General features: G+C 43.5%; 1 protein-coding gene across 1 annotated transcript in view; it reads right to left on the bottom strand.

The window, feature by feature from the left end:
• Positions 1-15346, bottom strand: part of igf1ra (insulin-like growth factor 1a receptor) — a 97237-nt gene extending 81891 nt beyond the window's left edge. The window contains exons 1-2 of the mRNA XM_031564413.2: positions 14204-15346; positions 1-374 (exon numbers count right to left, since the gene is read on the bottom strand). The exon at positions 1-374 is cut by the window's left edge and continues 193 nt beyond it. Of these exons, the coding sequence (XP_031420273.1) occupies positions 1-374; positions 14204-14297 (468 nt within the window). The 5' untranslated portion in view covers positions 14298-15346. The remainder of the gene's footprint in view (positions 375-14203) is intronic.
• Between the last annotated feature and the right edge of the window lie 659 nt (positions 15347-16005).

Genomic DNA, 16005 nt, shown 5'->3' with positions numbered 1-16005 from the left:
GAGCTCCGGGTTCTTCTCGATCCGGATGGCGCCGCGAGTGATGTTCCGCAGGTTGTAGAGCCCGATGTCCTTGAGGCTGGTCATCTCGAAGATGACCAGCGCGTAGTTGTAGAAAAGGTTGCGACCGCGGATGACGCTGAGGTTGGGGAAGAGCGTGCTGAGGCTGTCCAGGCCCGAGACGCGGAAGAGCAGCAGGTAGTCGGTGATGACGGTGAGCTTGGGGAAGCTGAGTGTTCGGAAGACCTCCTGGTTAAGGTGGTTGGTCTTGTCGCCGATGAGCAGAATCTGCAGGTACCCCTCCACCACCGTGCAGTTCTCCAGCAGCCGCGTGAACTCGCTGATGTCATTGCGGATGTCAACGTTCAGACCGCAGACTAGAGGGGACAGAGAGAGAGGGAGAGAGAGAGGGACAAAGCAGGGGACAGGGAGGAGGGCAGAGACAGAAAAAAGGAAGATAGTGACATTAATTAAATAAAAACACAGCAAATTCTACAAAAGCACACCAAACACAGCTAATTCTACAAAACAACCAATTTGTTTCAATCATCAGGCAGCATCGTGTAAAAATGTACATTACTTCTTTATCCTTATCCAAAGACAACAGTGTGAGTGTGTGAGAGAGAAAGCAAGGCAAGACAATGTCCACAGTGTCCACAAATGCTAGTGCCTGAAGTGTAAAAAGTGACATCAAGTCACCCACATTCTCAATCTTTCATAAACATTTAGAAGAACATAAATCTACCCATCAGGAGGTTAAACCAACCCAAGTCAAGTCAGTTGTGCCCTGCGTCTCTTACAGGCCTAAACAAGTTAGCTGTGGGCTCAGTAAAAGCCCCATGGACATAATCATGTATCACTAATGTGCTGCTGTCTGACACTAGTGCCTCACAGAGAATCCCACAGTCAAATTCGGGCCATGGTTTGGTGCTCTCCCTAGAGAAAGCTCATTGTTGTTATAGTCACACTTGTTTTTCTCATGTCTGTATTTTTCTTGTGATGAGATGATGTTTCAAGTGACAACAAATGATATGGACCGCCTGCTTACTACGGCCAAGGAGCTGGCCGCCACATCAGCGAGGTCAACCGAGGAGGACAGTTCACACTTTACTGAAGGCTCTCTCTCTCTCTCTCTCTCTCTCTCTCTCTCTCTGAGAAGTATGTTTTGGTAGCCCCCCCCCCCCCCCCGAGCCAGCAGCTAATGCGCGTGGCAGAGTAGTACCACAGAAGAAGGCCATTCCATCCTGAAGGGAACTAAATGCACAACAACAAGGCTAACAACCCACAGCTAAGGTTAAGGCTTACAGGTGTGTTTGTTTGCATGTGCATGGCAGGTGTAGTGTGTGTGTGTGTGTGTGTGTGTGTGTGTGTGTGTGTGTGTGTGTGTGTGTGTGTGTGTGTGTGTGTGCGCGCGCGTGTGTGTTTGTGTGTGTTTGTGTACATATGAATCTGTGCAAGCATATATATATGTGTCGTTTTTAAACTGCTGTTTTACGACCTAGGGACTGAGCTAAAGGGGAAACTGGGGAAGTGGGTTAGCAAGTAGCGTGTCCCTGTCATCGCATGAGTAAGAGCAATAATAAACAGTTAATGGCCAGGGGCCCCTCTCCGAAACACTATCGCTGGCGTGTAAGTGATACCTCCGCTAGGCTACGTGAGGTGGGGGGACTTGAACAATGACTCCCGCTGAAAGGCTAAGGTACACTGCGTCTACATGAGACTCGCACGGATAGAATCATGAATGCCAAATGTGGCTCGGGGAGAGCAGTAAACAAAATGACTGCACCAAACTGCACCCAAAACAGAAAAAAAACAAAGAAAAACAAAGAGAAACGACAGTTTCTGCATGACTACATTTTGACTAAAAACCTTGTGCGTGCTGACAACAAGGCTCCTCTGTTGTCAAGACACCCAAACCAGAGGAGAGTTCCTCATATCAGTTCACTTCTCTGGCGCTCCCTCAAACAGCACAGTGAGGCGGGTTTTAGCAGGTCACCAGTAAAATAACATTCAGACAATCAAAAGCCAGGCTAACAAACAAACACATGGGCAGTTTTTCACATGCACCATGGGCTCACAAGGAGGGCAGAATGAGTGCTGGAGGGACGACGCTCAGCGGGACAGCCGAAATGTCTTGACATATGAGCTCCTTTGGCTAAACCTTTTAAGTTCTTAGAGCGGCTTAGATCGCCCTCTCGCACTGGCTTGGTGTCACGGGGCCATCGCCATGAGACAAACACACAAGCCTGATACACCCCCACCCCCGCGCACGCTCCAATCGGCTTCTGGGCCACGCACTAGTCAAAAAAGGAAAACAGGACACAAAACAGCACCACTCGCACAGAGCATCAGAGCACAAACCCCAGCCACAGAAATGAGTAGCAGGCATGCCACTGTGGCAAAAACACCACCACCATAGATAATCCTCAAGAGACACACACTGGGAACAATAACAGAAAGATATATATGTAAATATATACTTTGTTTACATAGATGTCTTTGTGCAATATATAATAAGATGTGCTCACACGTTCTTTCTCGCTCACTTCCACGTACACTCACACACACACACACACACACACACACACACACAAACATAACCGCATAACAATAAATCTGTCTCTGGCTATATAAATCCACTTAAAAGGTCCTCCTAGTTGCAACACCTCTCCCAAAATAGTAAGCACATTGTTTATTGAGATGAATGGCTCTCATTTGCTCCCTGCCAGCAGTGTGCACCTCTCCAAACTTAGAAACGGACACGATTTGCTCCTTGAGAAAAACTGTATCCAAAACTGCCCCCCCCCCCCCTATCCCTCAGGCCCCTTCCCTGATCATCACTAACACTCCAGGGCTCCAGTTTTGGAGCTACTGAGCTGCATATCTCCTTTGTTTCATGGAGCCTTTTTTATACAGCCTGTTCAATATATTGCACCTTCATTCACCCTCTCTGTTCTGTATAAAAGGTACGAAGACAGAATCGGGGGGATTATTGTTGTTCCGCCTCTGAGCTGGCAGTGGAGGTAGTCACAGAGCCGAATCGGCGTCTGAGTAAATGGGACAGCTGGCATGGCGGAACAGGGCTGTGATGACATAGTATGTGTGTGGCCTGCCACCGGGGATTTAAAACTCTCTGAAGAAACAGTTTGCAGCTAAGCCGAAAAGGAAAACATTAGCAGCTAACCAACAGGAACCAAGACAGTATTGTCGTAAATGTCGAATAGGAACTGGTGAGACAGCGAGGTCTAGGAGCTCCGGCTAGCACGGCTAGCAAAAGCACCTCAACACTCAGTTCACCCGCCATTGTTGAATTGAAAGCAACCCCAGTATGCTCAGGATGTTTGTATTTCCGAAGCGTATGTTATATGTCACACTAGTTGTTGTTGTTGTTGTTGATGTTGTTGTTGTTGTGTTACACATCACGCCCCTTTGGTTCCAGAACATCAGCAAGCAATCTAAAAGCACACACTGGGGCGGCCTTATGCCGCCTCTGTTTGGTTTGGTGTAAACAAGCAAAGGCGGCATAATGAGGGGTCTTCTTAACGGGTTTATAGCAGGATCTCTGTATAGAAAAGTCTTTGGAGAACTCTTTCTCTCTCTCTTTCTGCTCTTGCAGCAATGTGTGTGTGTGTTTGTGTGCGTTTGTGTGTGTGTGTGTTTGTGTGTGCGTGTGCGTCTGCGTGTGCGCGTGTGTGTGTGCATGGGTAGTGAAGGGGGGCCTGGAGATGCACAAACTCAAAATAATGTATTTGTTGGTAAAGATAAACTCTAGTCCTCAGTTCCTGTCGGATCCATTAATAAAATCAGACTTCTTGGCAGAGAAAGAGAGCGAGAGAGAAAGAGAGCGAGAGAGAGATAGGGTGTCTACCAGACATGACTATCTGTGGTTACATGAACGAGAAAAAAAGGGAGATGACAAAATTGGAATGCAAAGTAATGAAACTAAATAGCCAGTTCGTGCCATGAATTGAGAGAGGAGAGAGAGCGAAAAGAAAGAGAAAAAAAAACGGCTCTACGCCACATGAAGTAAACATCTGTATTCTTTGGTCTATGGAAAGGAAAAAAAACATCCTTTTCTCGGAAGCCTCCTGATAGTTCACCTCAGGTCTTCAGCTTTAGCTAACCTGTCTACCTAATGTTTGGCTGGCTGTCTGAAGAGTCTGGGTGTTCTGTAGACAGAGATCCTGTCAGTTACACTATGTGGCGTCTACTCTCTCCCCACCTTAAGTCTTTGACAGCGCCACCAGAAAATCACTTCCATACGAGCGTGACTATGGAAGCCCTCGAGGGACATGTTTATCCTCAACCTACATGAAAGCCTTGACTCCAGGCGCGGAAGTCTAGCCCCTCTGTAACACATCTCCAGCCACTACCTTCAAGCCAACACATGTACAAAGCAAGTGTGTAATGACATGACAAAAAACTGAAAAATGCATACATCTTGTTTTGTCTTCGAACAGAGCAACAAAAAAAATCCCATTCATGTTTACATGTGATTGAACAAGCACATTTTTTGCACATTTTTAACTAGACACAGCAGACAGATTTCCTGTCATTCACTTGTATCTGCTACAGTAGTGGTGGTGCTGCCAAGTGAAATGTTGCAGTGTTACAAATGGATGTGTGACCTTGAGAATCAGGGCCAGAAATACAGGGTTAGTACACTAAGCTAATAATCATTAAATGTTGGCATGGCTTGATGAAGATAACCCAAATATGTCTACCAGAAGAAGAATATCATTAATAACAATACTAACAACTAGACTAGGCATGAGAGTTCCTGGTCTGTGAGTGCCTTGTCTATAAATCAGATTTCAACCTAACCACAACATGTTTGAAGTCAGAAGTGTAAAAACAATATAACATGGTCTTTTCAGATCATTATCACCTGCCTAAAACCCAACCAAGTCCTCATACAGCAGAAAATCATCAATACCAACAACAAACTGAACTGTAATGGTCAGCAGCCTAGCATGGGTTCCTACATAAAACTATACTGCCTGGCATGTGGAACAAAGCACACAATGTTCAGATGCCTGAGGAACAATAGGCCACCTAGATGCAGCCATTTCCTACTCATAAGCAGCCAAGCATAACCCAAATAGCAGTCTCTTCCTCCTCCATTAGGTTTCACACCACTGTGTAAGCACCCGTATCTGTTCATTTCAATGCCTGGTGTTTACCACTGATAACCTTGACCTGGCCTTCCACCAGAATGTCATTCTCTGTTTCTGTGGAGCTCAGGGTTAACGGCACAAGGCTCAGAGTATGGCCATTCATCTAGACAACTGAAAAAGTATGGAATTACTGGCAGTCAAACTCAACAATGCAGACAATTTAAGTGATCTGAAGTGAGTAAATGATTCATGCAGCCTTAATTAATGAAGTTAATCTTACATATGCTAAATTTGAGGCTTAAAGAAAGTGTACTGTCTATTTTTCAGTCATATTCAATTTCGTCTCACCTTAAACATGGTTATAATATTTAACATTTAACACTCTCCCTGAAGCTGTCAGGTAAAACATTGAAGTGCACGAAGTTGTCAATGGACCACTGTCTACCTGCCTCCCTGAGAATACACCTAGCTTTTTTACAATTAAAAAGGACAACAAAGCCTAAAAAGTAAACAAAACATTGCATTAAATAATGCATGTTATCTTTACATGAGCAGTTTTGCTGTTGTGAATGCACCAGGGTAAATCGTTTGGTGTGTAAAATACAGCATCCTGCCCGATACAAGACTAAGCTAAAGACTGATTGACATGTTCAATGGAGTCACCAACATGAAAGCCAGTCAACTCCTTTGGGACAGATGTATATCGTGGCCAGTTTATCAGAGGTTACTGGAACCATTTAGCCATCCATTAATAAGGGACCATTCTCGGAAAAAGGGGACATAATTGCGACTGTTTTCCGGAGTTTTCACAGCAAACTGCCGTAAATCTGTTCCGGGACAGGATGCGTTTCTTTTCCATTCTGTTTTTTTTTTCTTCTTCCAACCATGATGTAATAAAAACCCAGCACACAACTTGGATTGACGTCCCGCAGCTCAACAGCTCGCCACCCAACCCTGCTGTCCCTTGCCTGGTGAGAACCGCAGCAAGAGTCACTGGGAGCCAACGTCAATAACCTCCGTCCACATCCCCTGCACCGCTTCAGCAGGCGGCTCTTCTCTACCCTGTTTCAGGGCTCACAGACAGCAGACAGCTCAACTCAGCAGTGGCAGCAGCAGGAAGAGGAGCAGCACTGGTCACCGCCAACACCACCCCCCACCACCACCACCACCACCACCACCACCACCACCACCGTTCCCTCATCCACTGGCTTTCCTCCACCACCCCCACCCCCACCCCCCAAACCTCTGACACCTGCTACCTCCTCTAAGCTTAATCCCCGGCATGCTGGAAGTCATCTGCCCACAAGGCTAGTGCTTTTGCGCTTCCTGTACAAGCGCTCCAGCGCCTCAAAAGGTCTCAGCTCAAGTGTCAAGAGCCCAGCTGGCAATGAAATACTCCACTCATCTATGGCAGGCATTCATACAGTATATGCTCACAGCACCTTACTGTAACCCCAGAGCTGCTTTTACAATTAAGGGGCTGTGAACACGTTGTTATCTGTTGCGGGCGCAAACATATATGATTTTTTTTTATCTCGATTGTAGGTCCTGCTTCACAAAACTTCATTAGTGTTAATTAGTTTGAACAAAATATATCTTCCCTACTCAATCAAACTGCTGACTTACAATATAACAATAATAGTAATAGTATGCATACAAGACATTTTCAGATTACTGATCTAAAATTTCTCTCTAATATGCTATGTGATCTGCTTATAGAACCTACTTCCTAAGGAATGTCTGAACACAGAAATATTATTGTTACGATACGTTTATAAATAGGGCATTTGGATGCATAAATACAAAAGATGGTAAGAGGGAATAACCAGAAACAGAGGGTTTCTTGACTGTAATTAACCATTTCAACCTTTCCATTCTGCACAATGGGGAAATATGAAACAGGCGTCATCTTTGTCATTGGAAAGACTTCTGAAGCTTCCAGCTCTTTTCAGACACTGATGAGGACTGACAGATATGTATCATTTCTCAGAGGGCAAAAGAGACATTCAGCAAACCCTGCTCATATGGCCAGCACTGCTACAAGAGAAGATGCATGGGCAGGGCCTTTCAGCTTTGCTGTGATTGGATGTGATGTCACAGACCTCATCCGGCAGTTTGCTAGAGTCGTGAGGTCAGCGTGTGTTGTCATTTGATGACGTTGCTTATGCACGCAAACACACACGTCAGCGAGCAATGCTGACACACTTTCTCTCTTGGCGAAAGGACTGAGTGAGTCACTGACGCTAGCGTGAGGTGTAGCGGAGTTTAGAGGAGTCCAGCTCTCAGGCGAACCTGGGACTCGCGCAGCACTGGCGTGAGGACAGGAGAGCACCCAGGCTGGCACATAGGGAGATGTGCACGCCACACAGAGAGAGGGAGCAGTTCCTCATATTAGTCATTAGTCCCTTTAGTTAGAGAGGGGAGGTGAGAGACAGAGAGTGAATAAGACAGAGAGAGAGATGGAATGAAAGACTGAGGAGAGGGGTGAGATACACGGCACGACACACACGGAGGCTGAGATATAAGAAACACTGTCCCAATCTGTCCCTTACATGTTAAGGCAATGAAGGTTTTGTGTGCGTGTGTGTGTGTGTGTGTGTGTGTGTGTGTGTGTGTGTGTGTGTGTGTCCGGAGTGTGTGTGTGTGTGTGTGTCCGGTGTGTGTGTGAGTGTGTGTGTCCGGTGTGTGTGTGAGTGTGTGTGTGTGTCCGGTGTGTGTGTGAGTGTGTGTGTCCGGTGTGTGTGTGAGTGTGTGTGTGTGTGTGTGTGTGTGTGTGTATGGGAGGTTGAGTCTCCACATGTGTGAGTCCGCATGTACAGTGGAACGTAAATATCTGTGCCTGTGTACGTCTGAGTGGGTGTCTGTTTCCTTTACTCCTTGCTCTCTGCTGCCCGATGCTCAGGCTCGTGCTCATGACGGGCTGGGGAAGCTCGGGCCAGCATTCTCTCACTCCCAGAGAGGCATCCGTTAATATGCTGTGTGTCCGTCGGCATTTACAGGCTGGGGGCTACAGAGGAGACACTCTCTGCAGCGAGGCCGCTAAGCGACCGTCTGTGTGAACAGCGAAGGTCCAATAAAACCGTTCACAAACTCTCCACTCTTCCAATCAACAAAACCATGTCTGTTTCCCCTCACTGAGTGTATTTTTATATGTACTATTTTCAAACCTCAGAGTTTCTACTCTCTCTCTTTCTCTCTCTCTCTCTCTCTCTCTCTCTCTCTCTCGCGCGCTCTCTCTCGCTCTCGCTCTCTCTCTCTCTCGCTCTCGCTCTCCCTCTCTCTCTCTCTCTCTCTCTCTCTCTCTCTCTCTCCCTCTCTCTCAATGAACCGTGGAGTCTTGTTTGCTGTATACTTGGAAGCGATGGCATGGAAAGTTTACTGTGGTGAACATGAAAGAAGGTTTAATTACATTTTATTAGCCTGACCAGATTATTAAAATGAATTGGGTAAAAAAGGAGCATGAGAGACTAAAGAGCAGGACCATTCATTCAGCTGGCTGACTTTTTACCCTGTGCCTTTGCACTTTAGGACTTCAAATATAGATGTTTAAACATAGTTTCATTTATCCATCAATTTCAATTCATTTCCAAATCAACTTAACGCAACACATTTCTGACAGCCAAGCCAAGGACGTGAGAGTACTATTTGTGTCATGTTTCATATTACTGCCTTTTATTCAATAATATCACATTAGATTACATTATGGCTCATGACCTTAGATCAAATGCATCCAAATGCATTATCCGTAGTAACCTCGTTGACAACAGCCAAACTGCACAGCCTCATTTCAAATGAAAGACCTTCCTCCTTGTCATTCTATAAAGTACTCTCCAGATCTCTCAAGCTCTTCTCAACTGAGATTTCCTCGACTCCTAAATGAAACTGTGAAAATGAAAGCTGTGATCTATATAGTCTGACATTACCAGGCTGGGGGAGATAACCACAATGGCATGCTAGGCAACATAATAGTAAATAATGTGACCTTTTGTTCAAATGTATATATAAAGTTGTACTCTGGGGTCTTTCCATCTGTGACAACTGGTGCCTTGATTTTACAGTCAGAGCACCCATCAACGCACGCCTCCCTGTAATGCATTCAGCTTATTGCAAATATTTATTTTACTTCCTATTTCACTAGGTTGGAATGCACCACATATGGATATGGCAGTTGAGCCATCATTTGGTTGTACATTTGAGAGCTGTTCCTCAGTAAGTACTTAAAGTGTGTTTATTTGTTTACAAAGCATTCTAAACAGCGGAATATTTTACTGTGAAAGAGCTGTAGGGGCAATGAGGTCTGTGTCGTATTTTCAGGTCAAATGCTCTGCTCTTCTTTGGATGATGAATAATAAGGTTCAATGGCATTAGTGGAAAATTCTACAAGTTCTAAATTGGAAGCTTTGGAGATTTTGCCAGGTCTGGTTTCAGCAACAAATCCCTTCTTCCCTTTTATTCAGGAGATCCTTTTTTCTCTATGAGATGATGGCAAGCCTGGCCTCTACCCCCACCCATTTGCTCATTGTGTCTGGGGGTCCGGTATCGGTGGGGGGCTGAGGAAAGGTCACCGCATCACTGCCACTGGGCAGGGGACGTATGCCTGGTCACACTAGTCAATGGTTTTCAATCGAGTCCCTCTCCTTTTTGCATACAAATACATGGCTCTGCTTGGTCCGTTTTGCCGTGAGGATCACGTCAGCACCACAGTCTACCCCCTCTGACAGTCCACACAAAAACATTGCGCGCAGACAACCATCACATCAATGGCCTCAACAGGCAACACAGTCTCATTCAGAATCGATGAACTCAATGCTTAAGCAGAGAGGGACAGAAGAACAACTCCCTATTCCACCTCAGTGCCTGACAGAAAACCCCAGGAACAACATCTTTAAACAGACATCCGTAGAACGGTAGAAGGAAAACAGCCAGTGTTGTTATTTATTCTCACAGATGCAAATATTATTCTTAGAAGTAGTAGTGTCAGTAGTAGTAGTAGTAGTAGTATTATTATTATTATTATTATTATTATTAATAATAATAATAACAACAACAACAACAACATCCTCAGACATATGGTAAGACAATGGGAGAATCAACAATCTCAAGAAACTCCATATAGGGAAAATATCCAAAACAATAACTCAGGCAGTCTTAATGGGATTATCAGGTAATGTTCCAAATGTGTTCATGTTTGGAAAAAAGGAAATGCAATAAGAACAAAGTGGCCCATTCATGTCTTAAGGGCGTGATTCAGGGTCGGAGTGACAGGTTTAGTCATTAAACATCCTTCCTGCACTTAGGTTACAAGTTCACAACATGACTATGCAAGTTCTGTCCCTACTAAGTCATCGCTTTAGCTACGCAGGCTAGAGAACCAAGATGTCCTCAATCTCTCCAACGTAGTGTTAACTCAAACCAGCACCTCACAGACTCAGTTGAACGCATGCTGACATCGGAAATAGTTTTGATCGCATATGACACCTGATGTATACACTTGACACACTCCTTACAGCTAATGTCTTATGGCTCTTTGTTTTCATCAAAATCTATAAGCTGTTGACTACATCGCCCATCCTATTCATTGGCCTATAGGAACAGTGAGTGTCTGTGTAAGTGATATTTTACTTTATTCTAAAAATTTATTTTTCTCAGGTCAGTAACGTTAACTGAACAGAAACGCCTCGTCTATGGATAAAAAAACGATTGCTGCTTAAAAAAAATCTTAAAACTTCCCTCCTCACAATTTCAAACTTTTCACTCTATTTAACAGCCTACAACTCTACAAATCTAGCCGCCATCCGATTTTTGATTTCTCAAAACCCTTTAAGTCAGTCGGTTAACGCCACACTCTAATTAAGAAACAATTTAGAAGTGTGTGATTTGTACGCACGGCACGCAGCCAGGCAGACTGCCACTCATCTCCGCCGGACACCTCACTGGGTTCGGCTACTAAAGGCTATTGAACATGGCAAACTGTGGCTTGACTGCTTTTACACCGTTGTAGAATGTCGCTCGTTCAGACAACGGCATAGGTCATGCGTAAGCAGTTACAGAATCTTTGCCTCCGAGAGTAAAATGGCCACATGGTTAAATGAGCGTAGCCTCCCACTACGTAAAGAACAATCCTCTCCAGACCTCGTCGCCACCAAAATGCTCTGGGCTTTCACGCCACTCTTCATCTTCGCAGATTATATTTTCAATGAATGGGCTTCATGGCTTCTTAAGTATGAGAGGTGGGCTGATTATAAGCAATTATTAAATAAGCAATTAAAACAGCCTACATAACTGATAAGCATAACCTATAGGCTACAATAATTCTGATGAAAAAGCGCAATCTAGTTACAGAATGCTCATTTCATGGAAGCTTATCTAGCAAAATTGCAGAAAGTGGCTTTGAATGAGGACCTGCAGCTTTCCATCAGCTTTAGGCTATTCAAAATGCACATTCTTTCGACTAACCAAAAGGATAGTTTATTAGTGGTGAATAGATGGCAGCCTCATTAACAAGATGTTTTCCTTGTGGATAGAACTAGGCTACCTAGCACTAGCGGAGCTTCGATGGATGCCAAGTCAGGCACTCGAGTTAGGAGTGTTAGCTAGTATGATCATTTTGAAAGATGTGTTCAACAAACCACAGTTTCTGGTGTAGGCTACTTAGGCCCTTCTCGAACACACTCATGGCAGCCTGCAGAGGGAGGAAGAACACTGCACTAATGTTCTCCATTCGCCAGGTTTTAGCCTTTCTTACAGCCAATGACCCTTTACAAAATAGGCCTATATCTCACAATTCTGCACAGGCAAAATGTTCTTTAAGTCGCTTTACACAACTTGCGCTATTATCAAAAGAGTGCACAGTGGTCAAAAAGTTTGAGGGAATGAAATGTTGAATTTAATGGGTTAATGTTGTCTTGTTCGAATGTGGAATTAAATAGAATGTTAACCTGTTTCTAAAAATCCATCAGTTAGTTGAATGTCTATACACATTAATACATTTTTAGAATTTGTCATTTTAATTTTAGTTTATTAATACAATGTATTTCTAATTAATATGTTGAAAATTAAATCTGTTTTGTGTCTTTATCTTTATCCTATCCACAGTTCAGTTGCTATTTGCTATTTTGCTGTACTTTTAATGAATGGATAAAATGGTGCCCAGTGGTGTTGTTTTATGAATTGCCCTGGATCTCAAAATAATTATTATTATTAGCCCCGAATCATTCTGATGGATTTTTTTGTGCTTTCTCAAAAAAGGGTCCCAAATCCATGTACGTCTGGTTTTGATACATCAAAGCGTTGCTGAGATATAACCTAGGGTAAGGGTTAGGGGTGAGATACCTAGGGTAAGGGTTAGGGGTGAGATATTACCTAGGGTTAGGGGGGAACGGTTTTGTAATTCAAAAAGCCAACAAATTACTTTTGTGAGGCTTGGTCAAAACATCATCTGTGCCTTATTTTGTGAAGAGTGGATAAAATGTGCAGCCTGTGAAAACGTTTGATTTTTTGTATCCAGTATGGCAGAAATTGATGTCCTGGGGTGCAATGAACTCAGCTTGAGCCAATGAATCCAATGGTACCCTATTTTATTAATATCGGACATACGGTTCAAAAGCTACGTGCATAAACAAACTTCCAAATTTGACCTACTGGTGGCGCTAGAACACTCAAGGCACTGACATCAAACTTGGTGAAAACAATCATGGGACCGTCTCCAATCAGTGTGCCAAAAATTTTTACTTTCTACCACACGGTTCTAGGGGCTGCCATAGACTCCAATTGCAGAAGAAGAAAGAAGATGAACTAGAGAGGCAAAATGTGATTGCGGCACAGCAGCAGTCAGCCAATGCATACCGCAACCTATGCAATTACATGGATAACACTTTGCTCTATGAAAGAATGGGTTGACCTTCCGAACACTTGTTGAATGAGCAATAAATAGTAGAAACAGTCATTTTAGATTATCGTTAACTAAACAGGACAGTTACGTTAACTTAACTAAACGGACAGATTAACAATTAAACTTTTTTGTTAGCTTCCATTCCCACAAAACACCATAACAGGAAAATAGTGATAAATAAATGTCTTTCAGCTGCAGCTGCAGACATGTGTATTTTCATAACTGACCTGTGCTGTAGTGAGTAAAAGACTGTATGCAAACATTTTTCCACAAGCACTGCAAGGAATCAGGATGGACATGTCAGAGTTGGAGTACTTTCTCAAAAGCACTGGGCACCAAAGAACGGGTGGAATGAAGAAAATAAGACTTAGAAAGAACAGTAAGAAGAACACTAAAGAAAACGTAGAAACACAATGGGGGCCTACGTAGCTTGACTGCTTGGCCCCCAATTAGGACAGCTGCAGTCTAGAAATAGCCTTCATCAGTGTACAAACACGTTTTCCTTGGTAGCCTATAGACTATAAGGAACAGAAAGTTGTGTGTGTAAAAAGAACACCCACTGTTATAGTGATTCTGGTCATTGCATCCATCGGCAGCAAAGGCAAGCTCCGCCCCTGCTTCACCTAGCCTATTTTCCACGACAGACGTAGCCTACACGTCATCCGTGGTGGAACAGCATCACAAGTCACTAACGTTAAGTGAGCTATGATCATGATATGGTGTGTAGAGAAATTCACATTTTTTTAATTAAATTGATCGGACACTGCTGCCTGAAACTGATAGCCTACACAACATGATGAAATTCCACCTGGAAATGTTAACTAGAGTAAAACCTAGACCAGGAGACAATTGTTTTGCCATTGTTTACTAGACCCATAGGCTAACTAACACATCAAGGCTAATTACGCTTAATGAATTAGATGCATTTAGTGTCCATTTTCCTGTTTATGATTTATGGAAGTTCACTGGTGATTATTTACAATTATCTCAAGATGTCTCAATCTGTCTCAAAGGTATCTATCTGTCAGTCTGTAAAGTGCGACTAGCCTATTTGCAATATCCACGTGCTTTGAAAACCGCTAGGTGTCTTTCATTACGTTACAATCATTTGGTTGACTTATACTGTGATGAGCTGAAGAACAATGACAGATACAAACACTTACAAGAAGCATATTACTGAGCGAACACATTGACTTACTTTCTCCACTGGAGGACCACATGCAGAGCGTAGAAACAGACAGTAGGAGACCCCAAAATAAGGTCACTTTATCCCGTTCTGTTCTAGATTTCATTCCTGTTGAAATTTTATCCTTACAAGTAATATTAAGAGTAATTTAAAGGGGGGTTGTCCCTTCAAATATGTAAAAACAGTATCACTTGTCCTCAGTCCACAAAAAAAGTAATAACCTCACAGTGTTCTTAGATCGTTCGAAGGCAGGCTATCTTGATGAAAAGGTTGCCCAAATTTCGCGTTCCCAAAAGGGAAACAGTAAGAATAAACGAGGTCTCTCACAAAAAGCAGTTATTTTTTTCTAAAATGAAATTTCACAAATCATCCAAAACATTTCGTTATTCTTGCCAACAAAACAACGATTTTTTCAAGGCCGTTAAAAAATTCAAGCCATGAAATCCACTTGAATGATAGTAATCCGCATCTTCAGCCTCCATGTCTTGAAAAAGCAGTACAGACACGAACACTAGCTGAACGGCCAACAGAATTTAAACTCATCCACTGAGACACCCGATAACAGGCTACAAGAGATGTGTTTCCCAATTCCGTGTATTCTAGAGAACAAGGCTACCGGGGCCTTTGAGGGGAAATTTTAAGGTCAGGTCCAGCCGATGGTGATGGCGAGGATATGAATGAAAACGCAGCCCCCGTTTCAATGCGCCTCTCCGACAGCAGGGCTCGATCCAAAATATCCGCCAGGACTAAAATGGTTTCACCAACTGCACCCCCTCGTTTATCCCTCCTCCCTCTTGCTGTCCGTCTTCACTTGCTCTCACGGTGGATGTGTTTTGCTGAGGGAATAGTCCTCTCCTGACGCGCAAAAGCAGAGGTGCTGTAAGCACCGGTACTTGAGATTATAAAAATCAGGAATTGATGATCTGAATATAGTAACTTCTTAATTGGTTAGATTTTCTTCGCTATGTCTCCGCAGTTCGAGCTGCCGTGCTCCGGTCAGCCAGCCTCCTATGTCGGTCTCTGCTGCGTGGAATCACCGCTGTAAACAAGACTCCGCTTCTCTCACACACAAACACACATAATGCTATGTGAGTAAGCGAGGAGGAAAAGACGGAGTGGATTATGGCTCTGCCATTTTAAGATGCTATTTATATTTCCCTTGCCATGCCTAAGGATCTTGGCAAAGGTTAGAGGCTTTTAGTACAACATATTTGGTTCAACTTACCTATTTTACACTCTCCAAATACACCATGGAACATAAATTGGATAAATACTGATAAGCCTACCTAAAGCCCTCTGATCACTTCTGCCTACGTTGTAACCAAGTGACCGATGCTGACCACTTCGGGCATGGCCTGAGATACTGAGATACGATGAAAGAGCACAGTGTATGGCTATGCACTTTGTAGAGAGTTGGCGAGTTCCCCTCCAGTGACAAAACAGGTATCGACAACATTGTGAAAATTGGTTGTAGGCATTAGACAACTCATGCCAGCTTTTCTTGGACCTCTTTTTTTACGCTTACCATACACCGTGCTCGAAAAACACAAATAAACATACAAACCTAACAAAAAAAGCGATTAGACAACTGAAAGACTACATTTCAGCTGCTAGGCGTTCTGTTTTTTTTTCTTTTTTTTTCATTAAACCTTTGAATAGGCTGTTCATTAAACTTTGTCTGCTTTTTGTAAGGCAGTTGTTAAACCCAGTCGTTGCCATAACTTATTTAAAGGAATTTGTAAGGGCAAACTGGCTCCTGACGTAGCCTACTGATAAACAACCGAATACTAGGTGCTCATAAGAGTTTGAAGCGC

The sequence above is a fragment of the Clupea harengus genome, chromosome 3 (genome assembly GCF_900700415.2).
Source record: "Clupea harengus chromosome 3, Ch_v2.0.2, whole genome shotgun sequence".
Lineage (NCBI taxonomy): Eukaryota > Metazoa > Chordata > Actinopteri > Clupeiformes > Clupeidae > Clupea > Clupea harengus.
Note: the sequence above shows the minus strand (reverse complement) of the source record. Positions and strands in the feature narration are given on the sequence as shown.